Source organism: Pituophis catenifer, unplaced genomic scaffold, assembly GCF_029215685.1.
Source record: "Pituophis catenifer annectens isolate HBS135680 unplaced genomic scaffold, rPitCat1.0.hap2 SCAF_9, whole genome shotgun sequence".
Lineage (NCBI taxonomy): Eukaryota > Metazoa > Chordata > Lepidosauria > Squamata > Colubridae > Pituophis > Pituophis catenifer.
In genome coordinates this window covers 6,165,490-6,179,260 of record NW_027256889.1, presented here as the reverse complement: position 1 = coordinate 6,179,260, position 13,771 = coordinate 6,165,490, and the positions used below count along the sequence as shown (strand labels likewise).

General features: G+C 42.8%; 1 protein-coding gene across 1 annotated transcript; it reads left to right on the top strand.

Moving 5' to 3' along the window:
- The first annotated feature begins 2,800 nt into the window (after positions 1-2,800).
- LOC139321360 (phospholipase A2 inhibitor and Ly6/PLAUR domain-containing protein-like) lies at positions 2,801-10,771 on the top strand. The gene is made up of 5 exons (XM_070950032.1): positions 2,801-2,867; positions 3,863-3,979; positions 5,055-5,207; positions 8,773-8,916; positions 10,555-10,771. The coding sequence occupies exons 1-5, from the start codon at positions 2,801-2,803 to the stop codon at positions 10,701-10,703; spliced, it is 630 nt and encodes a 209-aa protein (XP_070806133.1). The 3' UTR covers positions 10,704-10,771.
- Positions 10,772-13,771: the final 3,000 nt, after the last annotated feature.

Genomic DNA, 13,771 nt, shown 5'->3' with positions numbered 1-13,771 from the left:
GTGTGCCCCGGGCGTCTCTCGGCGCGCAAACTCAAATCGACGTCTTTCCTAGAGCGAGCGGAGGGACTTGGGGGAGGGGGAGGGAAATGAAACTCGTGGCGCATGCTCAGATTCGCGCCTTTCGATCGTGACGCTAGAGCGCCGAAGCGCGGTCTTTCGCTTCTGCGCATGCGTTATTCCCCCCCCTCCCCGCCTTTCTGCGCGGGTTAGATTTTTCAAAATTTGGACGTTTTTGAGACGCGCGGAACTTCAGTTCCCAGAATTCCTCAGCCAGCATAGTCTTTTTGAGGAATTCTGGGAATTTGAAGGCCACACAAAGTGACCAAGTTTGATGAAATCTCTAGTGTGCAGGAAGTAAAATACCTTAACCTTATCTCTGAAAAGGCAAATTATAAAATTATAAAAAATGAATGAGCATGTCCCTTTTTATTTGTATCCATTTCATGTATTCATAATCATGGTTATATTTTTATTTGTAATCTTATATATGCTTGAACAAAAATAAATAAATAAATAAAAATAAAGCATCAACAAAAGTAGCAATGCATTATTTTTCCTCTGGAAAAAAATAATAATAGAGCAATGCTTCCCAACCTTGGCAACTTTTAAGATGGATGGACATCAACTCCCAGAATTGACCAGCCAGCAGCAAAGATGGAGAGAATCTGCCACGGGGACAGAAAATTGATTTATTATAATATGCTTCACCATCCTGATCCTGGCAATGTTGGATTTAAAAAGTGGTATTGGTTGCTTCGGAAGTTGGACTCTAACATATCTGAAGGTTGCCTGATTTGGAAAAGGATGATGGACACCATAGTTTTACATCAGCTGGTGTCAGTGTTTTAAAACCTGACTCTTCCTTCCCATTCCAAGTATCCAGACTAGATAGATTTAGCCAGAGTTGTGGGGCAGTACCCCCTAGAACAGTGTTTCTCAACCTTGGTAGCTTGAAGATAGGTGGACTGGCTGGGGGATTCTGGGAGTTGAAGACCACCCATCTTCAAGCTTTCAAGGTTGAGAAACACTGCCCTAGAAGAATCCAGGTCATAGCTTGGAAGTTCTAAATTTTTACATTCTTGATGTACCCAAAACTGCCTTTAAAATGGTTACAGCATAACAATCCATAACGTGGTTTGTTTTATTTGGGTTTAATATATTGGGTGAACCAGTTCACCCAATATATCATAATTTATAACTTAAAACTATCTACGGGACCGCCTTCTGCCACCAATTGCCTCCCACCGGCCAGTTCGCTCCCACAGAGAGGGCCTCCTCAGGGTGCCGTCGGCCAGGCAATGTCGGCTGGCGACCCCCAGGGGGAGAGCCTTCTCTGTGGTAGCACCCACCCTCTGGAACAATTTACCCCCAGAGATATGAGTGATCCCAGACCTCCAGACTTTTCGTCGGGCTCTCAAAACCTATTTTTTTCAGTTAGCCGGGCTGTCCTGATTTTATGATTGGTTTTAATAATTTTGATATGGCTTTTAATTGGAATGTTTTAAATTAATGGGCCAAATTTATTTAATTATTTTAAATTTATTTTAACTTTTGTATACAAAATGTTTTATTTTTTGGCTGTTCACCGCCCTGAGTCCGAAAGGAGAAGGGCGGTATAGAAATTTGAATAAAGATAAAGATAAAGATAAAACGGATGCTGTGATCTCAAAATGTCCTAATATAGGGTTCATAATGTTTCTGAATTTTAGTTAATGCTGAGACCTTTGGGGCTTCGCAATCTTTCATTAGTGCTCAAATCTGAGAGGAGCATCCTATTTAATTGCCTGGTGTGGCTACAGGTAGTAATATTATTTCCTCTCCAAAACTGGTCCAGAAACACACATCTTTTTTCAGAAGTCAGTGTTACTTCTCTTCGGATTCACATACTCTTGGAATTTCTTTAGCTACCATTTCTCTCTAAGGAGAACTGAGTTTGTTCGAATCGCTATGTTAGCTGTTGAGCCATTTCAGGCTTGATTAACAGCACAGTAAAGTTTTATATACCCAGAAGTCCTTTGTAGACTGCAACTCTACACCCGGTGCAAAAAGTGACGATCATACTGCGGTTATTCTGGCCATTTCCAACTGGGAATAACCATAGCCATAACCCTAGAATTATCCAGTCATCAGGATGCAAAAGAGTGGCCAAAATCTTGAAAACTAAACCCTTCAAGGAAGGTTCTCAGCACCTGGAACTGCTGCTAAGAAGCCTGTTTGCCCCCAGATTCTCAATGAACCTCCACCCCCTTATACATATACACAAACACACATTTTGTTACTCTTGGAAATAAAGGCAATCTGAAGAGGTTGTTCTGTATGATTGCAATCTTGGCATCCAGGTGGCTGTCCCCCCCTCCTTCCCACTGCCAAGCTACAGTGAAAATTTATATGACCGGGACTTGGTCCCAATGCAAATGGGGTCATTTGTTCTGGACAAAATGTGAAGTGGCTTTTAGATTTTAGATAAGGAAGCATTCCTCCTTGCTCTGGCTTTCTTTTTATATTCCATGAATTGAAACACAACACCTTAGCTCCCTCCCTTGCCAAGCACAAGAGACATTTTAGAAAATGAAGTTGGTTGTGCTCCTTTTGGCAAAGACACCTGGCACACAAAGGGGCCTCTTGAGGCCATCAGCAGACAAGGAAATCAGCTGTGAAGAGAACCAAGTGGGGCTGCGCAGGTTTTAAGTGCCTCTCAAGCCAATCGTGTTTACTCACTCCCTCACCCTTATGTAACTGGTCCGATATATATTCCCCCGCTCAGGATGCTTCCACCTCAGAATCTACGGATCTGCAGATTATGGGATTCACCAACATGGCATCTTTGTCCAGCCTCAGCTTCCTTCTGGCCACACTCATAACTCAAGGTAAGTTTGCTTTGAGCTAGTTATGGACACTGCAGTCTTACAGCTAGAGTTAAAGGCAAGGTGGATGCATCCATTCTCGGAGATGTGCTTGTATCCTTGAACATTTTTACCTTGCTCTAGAGGCCATGGGTTAGAAGAGGGGGTCAACCTATTTTCCAAAGCACCAGAAGGCAAGACAAGAAACAATGGATGGAAACTAATCAAGGAGAGGTGCAACCTAGAACTGAGGAGAAATTTCCTGACAGTAAGAACAATTAACTCATGGAATGGCTTGCCTTCAGAAGTGGGTGCTCCATCACTGGAGGCTTTTAAAAGGAGACTGGACACTTGTCTAGAGTGGTATAGAGTCTCCTGCTTGAGCAGGGGTTGGACTAGAAGATCTCCAAGGTCCCTTCCAACTCTGTTATTCTGAGTGTGGACTCAAGAGGGTCTACCAAAGACAGACAACCTCATTTGATGAAGGCCAGGAACTCTAGTTGGATTTCCTACATCTTCTCATTCTGATGAAATTCTGACCTACGGTTTCTCCACACTGGTGTTTCTTAAAGTGTGGTCCGATGAACCCTGAGGGCCCCTCAAACTCATCTCGGGGGTCTCCAAAATCAAACTTAAATAGGGAAGATATTGACAAAAGTTTAAAACAATGTCACTCTTTTCTTCTCTCTCTCTCTCTCTCTTTTGTTTAAAAATATTGGTTTTTTTTTCATGAAAAAATATTATTTATTTAAAATCTCATGGGTTTAAATATTGCTGCTTTTATATGCTTCAATAAATATTCTGAAAATGCATCAATTTTCATATGGTAAATATCAATAAAGGCAACCCATGCAAAACAAAAGCTCCTTGGGGGGGGGTGTCTTCATAATTTTTAAAACTGGGAAGAACACGAAGTTTAAGAAATGCTACTCTGCACCATGAGATGTATTCAGTGAAGCCTAGTTTCTCCATCGTAGCTTATCGAATAAGCCACATCTCATCTGTGTTGTTTTCTCCAGGTTCCTGCTTGATCTGTGAGACCTGTCAAGATCCAGGCAAAGACTGCACTGGCTTGAGCCGCACCTGTGGAGAGACTGAAGATACCTGCCTTACCTTTGTAGGAATAAATTCCTTGTGTGAGTAATAGATAGACTTGCTTTGAACCAGCAGAGGGAGTTAAGAGATCTAAGTTCCCAGAAGAGCACGTAGAACAAACTATGGTTACTAAACTACTTTCAACTGGGCAACCTTATCACTAAAATGTTGGAGGTCTTCCCAATATGTTGATTTATTGATACATGTCTACTTACTGGTATAGTATGGACATTAGAGAAAATAATAAACTGTTTAACCATTATAAAACATGCCGCCCACCCTTTGGACCCTATGATACCCTTTGAAGATCCAGTTGGCCCCATTGAAGGGGTTGTTTGGCCTTCCATAAAGTCTTTGATACCTGGTTCTATCATCAAACTTTGCAGGGGGGGGGGGGTCAGGAGATTATATATTATCAATATATAATATTGTTAGCCACTCAGAGCAATTAACTTGAGATGGGCAGATCTGCTGGTCTAATGACCAAATAAAAATCAACCGATTGATTGACTGACTGAGATGGGAAGTTATTTCAGTCAAATATGTAAATATTTCCCAAAATAGAATTTTTTAAAAAAGGATGGAATAAATAAATTAACAATAGGTATGCTATTATTTTCTTCCCGTACCCTAACGGATAGTCTTGCACTCGGCTGAAGAGGTTGTAAAAAAAAAATGCTTTTAAAAGCCTCTGACGATCCCAGCTGAGCCGCACGATCATCAGAGGCTTTTTTTTAACTTTTAAAAGCATTTTTTTCGACCGAAGAGGTTGTAGAAAAAAATGCTTTTAAAAGTGAAAAAAAACCGCCTCTGATGATCACGCGGCTCAGCTGGGCATGGGAGGGGCACAGTGGGTTTTGCTACCGGTTCTCCGAATCACCCGCTGCCATCACTAACGGATTGGGTAATCCAGTCCGAACTGAGATCATTTCATCCCTGGCCTGGAAGCTTTATTTTTGCAGGTAGTGCATTCTGGAGCTCAGCTCTGCAGGGAATCAAAAGCATGCTGTACATGCTCCGATCCTTTCAGTACTTTCATTTATTTAACCAAACAAATTTTCAGCAAGGTGTTACCAAATTTAACCAAACCTCTCTTATCTACTTCTTCTTCACCAGGGTCTGAGAAAATCACCGAGACTGTCAAAGTCTGCTCTGCTCGCAGCAACTGCCAGCCTGGACCGATCAGTGTCACCATCAACTCTGAGATCCATTTCCGGAGCACCTCCAGCTGTTGCCAAGGAGACCTGTGCAACAAAAAAAAGTTAGATAGTAAGGAACCGTTTGTCTTCTCCCCGACCAAAGTTCCTGAAGTTACTCAGGAACTTTGGAGGAGTTCCTTACTCCTCCAAATTTTCACTGGGGTTGCTTGTTTCCATGTATTCTTTTTTTCTACCTAATTCGGCATATCCAGTTGGAGCAGTCAGCAGGCCCAACTCTGCTCAAAATTTAAGCCTTTTAAAAAATTAATTTTACATGGTTTATAAATCTTTCCAGTCAAAGCTGGCTCGTAGTGGCACACCAGCCCTGTCTCTGTAAACATCAGATTAAAACCAGGGGTGGGCTTCAAAAATTTTAGCAAGGGGTTCTCTGACTGGTTGCTGGGTGGGCGTGGCCATGGTGGTTATGGCCTAGTTGGCCTCCTGTACCACGGTAGTGGGGGGGGGCTTTTTTGCCCTCTCTGGGCTCCGGAGGCTATCCTTAAGCTTCTGGGAGGATGAAAACAGCCTCCCCAGGCTCCAGAGGCCCTCTGGAGGCCAGAAATTGGCCTGTTTCCAGCCTTTCCGAACTTCCAGTAGATCCATTTTTTGCCCTCCCCAAGCCTCTGCATGCGCCCTGCACTTACTTGTGTAAGGTCCGGCTGTACGCTTAAGCCCTCAGTGAACCAAAAAGAAAGACTTAAACGGAGGCTTGAATAAGAATCAACATTTAACCTTTGATCAAAGACAAAAGGCTGGGTAAAACCATTCCAAACACATACAAAGAGATATGTATATGGGAGGGCTCACACCTTCAGAGAAGATGTAACCTCTTTTTATACCTTTAAAACACCAGTTAAATCCCCAACTCTGGCCCTCTAATTTATGTTTGTGTATTCTTTGTTGCCCTGCGAAGGAATCTAAACTTCCAATTAGTCTTATCTTAAGCATTTCTTTGTTTACTTAATTGGCCATTTAGCCCCTGGCTCTTGAAGACAGGATCTTATCCAGATCAAACATAAATTAGGGCTGAGGTGTAAATTATCCCTTTGTTGATGGCTGTATGTACCATGTTTTTAGATGGCACAGAAAGAGATTGATATGAGTTCAGGTCAAATGGCAGGGACATACGTTTGACAAATACCAGATACATTTCAGAGGCCTAATAACAATATGTTTGTAACAGGAGATACAAATAGAAAGGAATAAAATATGTGATACAAATACAAAAGCACAATATATATGTTACAGGAACCTAATGATTACAGAATAACAAGCTTAGTAAAAGTATATCAGTATCTTATATTCTATCTTTATTATTGTTTCCCTACTTTTGCATCCAAAATGGGCCGTTTGGGGACTCCTGGGAGGGGCGGGGTGGGCGGGGTGGGGCAAGGCCAGCCAGGAGTGGGATTTGAGGGTTCTCCGAACTGCACAGAATCTTAGCTAGAGGTTCTCCCGAACCCCTGCGAACTCCCAGCAGCCCACCTCTGATTAAAACAAGCCATGGACATAAAAAAATAAAACCATTTCATGCTACAATTCATAGGAAAGAGTATGAAGGAAACCAGGAACTCCACAGGACAAAATTCAAACTTCCTTCCTCAAATTTCCTAACCTGCCAGCCATAGTTTTCTTAAAATGAAGAGGGAAGATCCAAGATTTAGATTCCCTCTCCAAGGGAATGTCCCCTTTTCAAACTGAACATCAGTTTTGCTGATGAACAGCAAGAAACACATGGAGAAGCATTTTTTTTTTATGCATTTCAAAGGACCTCCCTCTTGATGAATTCACTATAAAGGAAGCTGAGAAATTCCACTTGCAATTTCCAAGATTCTGTATTTTCTCTAGAATAACAATCAGGATATTTAGTGGAAAATGTCTGGGAGAACTTCTGCATTTTTAACAAAAGATATGAGTTCTTTTGCTGCCCTAGATTAATTCGGCTCTCCTCCAACACTGCCTACTGAAACCTGTATTGTTCATATTTCCTTGATCTTACCTAACTGAGTGGCTCATCTCAGTGTTTCTCCACCTTGACAACTTGAAGAACTGTGGACTTCAACTCCCAGAATTCATAGGCATGCTGGCCGGGAAATTTATTTTATTTATTTTTTATTTATTTATTTGTCAAGCATGTATTAGATATAAGAATAAACATGATTATGAATACATGAAATGGATACGAATAAAAGGGGACATTAGGACAGGGACGGTAGGCATGTTGGTGAGCTTATGCACGCCCCTTACAGACCTCTTAGGAATGGGGTGAGGTCAACAGTAGACAGTCTAAGGTTAAAGTTTTGGGGGTTTGGGGAAGAAACCACAGAGTCAGGTAGAGCATTCCAGGTACTGACCACTCTGTTGCTGAAGTCGTATTTTCTGCAATCGAGTTTGGAGCGGTTTACCTTAAGTTTGTATCTGTTGTGTGCTCATGTATTATTGCAGTTGAAGCTGAAGTAGTCATTGACAGGTAGGACATTGTAGCAGATAATTTTATGTACTACGCTTAAATCAGACCGAAGGCGATATAGTTCTAAGTTATCTAAGCCCAAAATGTCAAGTCTGGTGGCATAAGGTATTTTATTGCGGGTAGAGGAATGGAGGACTCTTCTTATGAAATATCTCTGGACTCTTTCAATTGTATTAATGTCCGATATGCAGTGCAGGTTCCAGACAGATGAGCTGTATTTGAGAATTGGGCTAGCAAATGCTTTTGTATGCTCTAGTTAGCAGTACAATAGTACCAGAGAAGTAGCTACGCAAGATTAGGTTAACAACTCTTAATGCCTTTTTGGCAATGTTATTACAGTGGGCTCTGTCACTTAGATCATTAGAGATGAGTACTCCAAGGTCCTTGATAGAGTGAGGGTCATTTACAAAGTCGCGTCCATCCAGCTTGTATTTTATGTTCTGATTTTTTTTGCCAATGTGTGAAAAATTCTAGGAGTTGAAGTCCATACATGCTAGCCAGGGGTGGGTTCTACTTACCTTTACTACTGGTTCGCAACGGGATCGTGTGAGCTCGCTCACTCGCTTCGCTCGCGCATGCACTTTGCTTCTGCGCATGCACAGATCGCTTCTGATGACATCAGGGTCAGTGGGCGGAGCCTCCCACCAGTTTTACTATCGGTTCTATAGAACCGGTTCAAACTGGGGGCAACCCACCACTGATGCTAGCTGGGGAATTCTGGGAATTGAAATCCACACATCTTTAAGCTGCCGAGGTTGAGAAACACTGTCTGTTATCACCTCTTTCTGGTGTTCCTTCTCCTACTTCTCTCTGCACCATCGTCCTCCAGAGAGCCTTTCTATGACCTCTTTGGGGGATTTTCAGTAAATTCTTCTTATGCGAAAAGCAAACAAGGAGAAATACCTTTTCTTATCTACTTCCCAGGGTCCGTTAGGTTCCTGGCAACTTCCTAGATAGTTATGTTAAGGCTTCTTTGTTAGGTTTTCTCCTGCCTCTTCTCATTTTTTCAAATCAAGGGTTGTTGGAACACCTGGCCTCGGTCAGGTCAGCTTCAGGGTTGACATCCAGCGCAATAAATCCATGCCTGCGAATGCTTTATTTATATATAGTGGTATATCATTAAGGGCTGCTGAACTAAGGCTTCAATATGGCATAATCTTTGTAGTGCCCCCTGAGAATACCACCCTCAATGGACTGACCTGCCCAGCTTGCTTTGACCTTGGCTCGGATCAGTGTGAAGAAATTGAGTCTCTGAACTGCGTAGGAGAAGACAATCATTGTATAACCTCATCTGGAACCTTGATTGCTGGTAAGTTTTATTTGCATTTGCATTCTCATGTTGTGGGGTCAACACTGTCAGGATTCTGATGGATGCCCTAATTAAATCATGATTCTCAAGCCAAGCTTCAAAATAAACCCAGTTATTTATTAGGAGCTTCATGTCAGCACGTTCCCAAGTGAAGCCAGCTCTGACTCTATATAATTTACGCTCCAATTATGACCCTGTTTCCCCCCCCTCCCCCAGGGTGTGTCATTAAACACATTCGCCAATGGAGCAATTTTGCGGGTTGTAGAGGTCACTCCCCTCGGCTGCTGTAGGTAACCCTGGGATACAGCCTTGAGAGAGATAAGCGTGGAATGTGCATCTGCCTTTGACTGCTATGCCATTTTGATGGTTTCCCTTCCCCACTGGCCTAGGGCAACTCGAGAGTAGGCCAGGGATGCTTTGCAAATTGACAAAGAGCAGGTCACACATGTAAAAGTCAAAAAGTGTCTTGTGTGAACCCAGTCAAAAGGCAGATTTATGGCCAGTATGTAAGATACTATCCCTGTAGGTTCCACAAAACAGCTGAGAGACTGTTCTTCAGAACATGAATAACAGAGTTGGAAGAGACCTTCAGTCCAACCCCCTGCTCAAGCAGCAAAACCCTATACCAGTGATGGCTAACCTTTTTGCCATCGCGTGCCAAAAGTGGGGGGAATGCGGGGGGATTGCGCGCGCGCCCATACCCATAATTCAGTGCCCCCCCACACACACACCATGCATGTGCACATGACCCCCCCCACACTCCCCCCAGCTTTTGGCACGTGACGGCAAAAAGGTTACCGGTGGGCCTGGTAGGCCCATTTTTCACTCTCCCCAGGCTCCAGAGGCTTTCCTGGAGCCTGGGGAGGGTGAAAACAGCCCCCACTCTCCCGGAGGCCCTCCAGAAGCTGGAAACGGCTCGTTTCCCAACTTCCAGTGGGCCCGGAAGGCCCGAAAATCAGCTGGCCGGCACGCACCTGTGCGTTGGAGCTGAGCTAGGGCAATGCTTGCATGCCCACAGATATGGTTCCGCGTGCCACCTGTGGCACACGTGCCATTAGGTTCGTCATCATGGCCCTATACCATTTCAGACAAGTGCCTGTCCAGTGTCTTCTTAAAAACCTCCAGTGTTGGAGCATCTACAACTTCTGGAGGCAAATCATCCCACGGATTGTTTTCACTGTCAACAAATTCCTCTTTAGTTCTAGATTGATTCTCTCCTTGATTAGTTTCCATCCGTTGCTTCTTGTCCTGTCTTCAGGTGCTTCGGAGAATAGGTTGACTCTCTCTTCTTTGTGGCAGCCCCTTAGATCAGGGGTCTCTCCAACCTTGGCAACTGTACGACGTGTGGACTTCAACTCCCAGAATTCCTCAGCCAGCGCATGCTGGCTGAGGAATTCTGGGAGTTGAAGTCCACACGTCGTACACTTGCCAAGGTTGGAGACCCCTGCCTTAGATATTGGAAGACTGCTATCATGTCACCCCCCTAGTCCTTCTTTTCATCAAACTAGACCTACCTAATTCCTGCAACCAAACCATTTGGAGTGGATAGCAGAGGTAGGATACGAACAGGCAACCTGGCAGCTTTCTCCTTTCGGATGTCACAAGGAGACCTTAACCGACTGAATTTTTGGCCCCCAGGAGGTGTTCCTATGAAGTTTGCTTCCAGAGGCTGCAGCTCTGCCTCAGCATGTGCCCTGCCCTTGGATACCGACATTTACACTGCAGGACTCACTTTTCATCTCAAGAAAATTGGGTGCAGCCCAGCCGTGAAAGCCAACAGCACCTAGGGAGGCCCTGGTGATAAAGGCCTCTGAAGAATCCCCTCAGAAGATTTTCCCCCCTCACCGTCTTGCAACTTGGGAATGTGGTCCTGATAATTATCTCCTTTTACTGAATGTAATGAATAAACAGCATGAAAAAACAGCACAAATGTGTATTGATTTTTTAAAAAAAATCTCACTTTTTAAATTTTTCTAAAAAAAAAAACTTTCAAAGCATGCTTAATACTCCTTTCTCTTCTTAAAAATAGGATTCTCGTTTCCCTGATTATAAAAGGGAAGAGATTGGGGGATTGTATTCATATATTTATTTGCCTTTATTTATAGAACAAAACAGAACCACGGAAAAACTAATAGAAAAAAATTAAAAAAGGAGCAAAACTACCAAAAAAATTACACAAATACATCACACACAGTATATAATTATTGTTCTTTTCCTCCCTTTTATGTAAATGTGTACATATAGGAGAAGCCTAGATACTGTATATGGCTTATCATAACTTATAATATCTATATAACGTTTTGTGTAACAATTTCATAGAGTCGGTAGTTGAGAGGGACCTCGGAGTTCTTCGTTCAATCCCCTGCCCAGAGCAGGACTCCTCATATAGGTTATCCTCATTTAGTGACTGCCTCATTTAGCAACTGTTCAGAGTTACGACAGTAATAAAAAAAAAGTAACTTTATGACTGGACCTCACATCTTCATAGGTTTATAAAGCAAAGGAAAGCTGAAATACAATCCTAAACACAGTTGTGTTTTCATTTAGCACCTGTTTTACTTAAGATTGAGTTGCCGGTCCATTTGTGGTCATTAAATGAGGACTACCTATATCATTCTGGACAAATGACTATTTCTGAACATTTCTTGAAAGCCTTCAATTATTTCAAATGAAGAAAAGCACTTTCTTCATTTCACTGAGGCCATGCTTAATCAACAAGCAACTGTTTCAAAAGCCCTAATAATATTATTATCTTTCATCCTGAAGGGGACATAAATATATCTTTCCAATGTTTAATTAGTCTCTTAGCAATAAGAACAGTACAATCTGTTGTGCAAGCATCAGTTTCCATGTATTGGTTATGAAGCTGAAGAAAATACAGGTGTACAAAAGTATTAAGCCAGGGTTATCCAATTTTAACACCTGTGGACTTCCACTCCCAAAATTCCCCAGCCATGTCCATAAGTCTTAAAGTTGGACATTTCTGTATTAAACCTTGTCTCAAAGTCAAATTAATTAATATATGCAATTGCTTCTTCTCAGAACCTCAGGATCTGGAAAGGCATACATTTTAATGAAGTATTATTCTCATTTATCTAATACAATGTTTCCCAAACTTGGCAAATTTAAGACTCCTGGACTTCAGCTCCCAAAACTCCTCAGCTAGCATGCTTGTTAGCTAATCTATGGTATAATATACCAGTGTTTCTCAACCTTAGCAACTCTTAAGGTGTGATGCTGGCTGGGGAATTCTGGAAGTTGAAGATTACAATGTCTTAAAAAGTTGCCAAATGTTAAACACTGGTCAAAAATTAAGAGCCGTTCAACGAATGACCCAGATCAGTGGTGAAATCTAAAATTTGTTACTACCGGTTCTGTGGGCGTGGCTTGGTGGGTTGGGATGTGACTGGGTGGCCGTGGCCATTTTTTTTTTAACTTTTAAAACCATTTTTTCTACAACCTCTTTGGCGAAGAGGTTGTAAAAAAATACTTTCAAAAGGCTCTGACGATCCCAGCTGAGTCGCCTGATCGTCAGAGGCTTTTTTTCTTTTAAATGCCTCTGCCCATCAGGCAACTCAGCTTGGATTGTCAGCCATCGTCTTGGATCGTCAGCTTGGATGTCAGCTTGGATCGTTAAACTCAGCTTGATGATCAGGCAACTCAGCTTGGATCGTCAGAGGCATAAATGCCTCTGACGATTAAAAGCTGAGTTGCCTGATCATCAGAGGCTTTTTTTCTTTTAAATGCCTCTGACGATCCAACCTGAGTTGCCTGATTGGCAGAGGCTTTTTAAAAAAGCCTCTGTCAATCAGGCAACTCAACTTGGATCGTAGAGGCATTTAAAAGAAAAAAAGCCTCTGATGATCGCGGGGCTCAGCTGGGCATGGGGGGGGGCAGGGATTTTTGCTACCGGTTCTCCAAACCACCCACCTCCATCACTACTGGATCAGGTGATCCGGTCTGAACCAGGAGCATTTCACCCCAGATACACAAAGATGTCACAGCAGAATTTAGCTTCCTGCTCAACTACGTTGCTTTAGAAAAGCCACAAAATTCTTTTTCATAACCACAAAGCTGGCACCTTTGCATGACCCTCATTGTCCTGTACAATAAACAGGCGTATTCCTTGCCAAAAGGCAGGAGGTACATTGTTTGTAGGTACACATTTAATTCTTTCTCTTCCTTGAAAAAGGAAGAAGGAATTTCCTATACCCAATGGAGCTTCATTGAGAATGCATGAGGATTGGGCCTCAGGCTGGATGGGGCGGATGGACAATCCAACAGGTCGAAAGATGAACTAAAAAATTTCATTTTGTTCGGGGAAAAAAGTGGACGGTCCAGATGGATATGTCCTATCTCCATTTGTACCCTTAATATCTTTTACCCATAGCCCAAAAATTCATGGAGAAAAATTTACCCAAGCATTTTCACCCAATATAAACTCAAGACAGGCTCACCCACGGCCCAGGGATGTGAGGCATAGCAAGAGACATCAAAGGCAAGAAGGTAGCTCCAGTGGCATGATCAGAGTCCCACTTTTTATACAGTATATGTCATGGGTTTGCACCCTCCAAGAAGGGCAGATGGAATGCCGGTGGCAGCAAGCCGTCCATTCTGCACCCCTATCCTAGCAGCCCCATTTATGTTTCTTGTTAACATTCATTTTAGGCTTTCTCACAAGAATGTTAGGGGAACTAATTCCTGACTCAATGTATTGTGTGAATCCATATATGGGTAACCAGTGAAGTGTGTTGGGCAGACACCGTCCATAGCAAATCTTTTCAGAGGGAGTGAGGGAAGGAGAGTGGTGGGTGGGTGTTGTGACCCAGGCCCACATAGTTAGTATTAAATACAA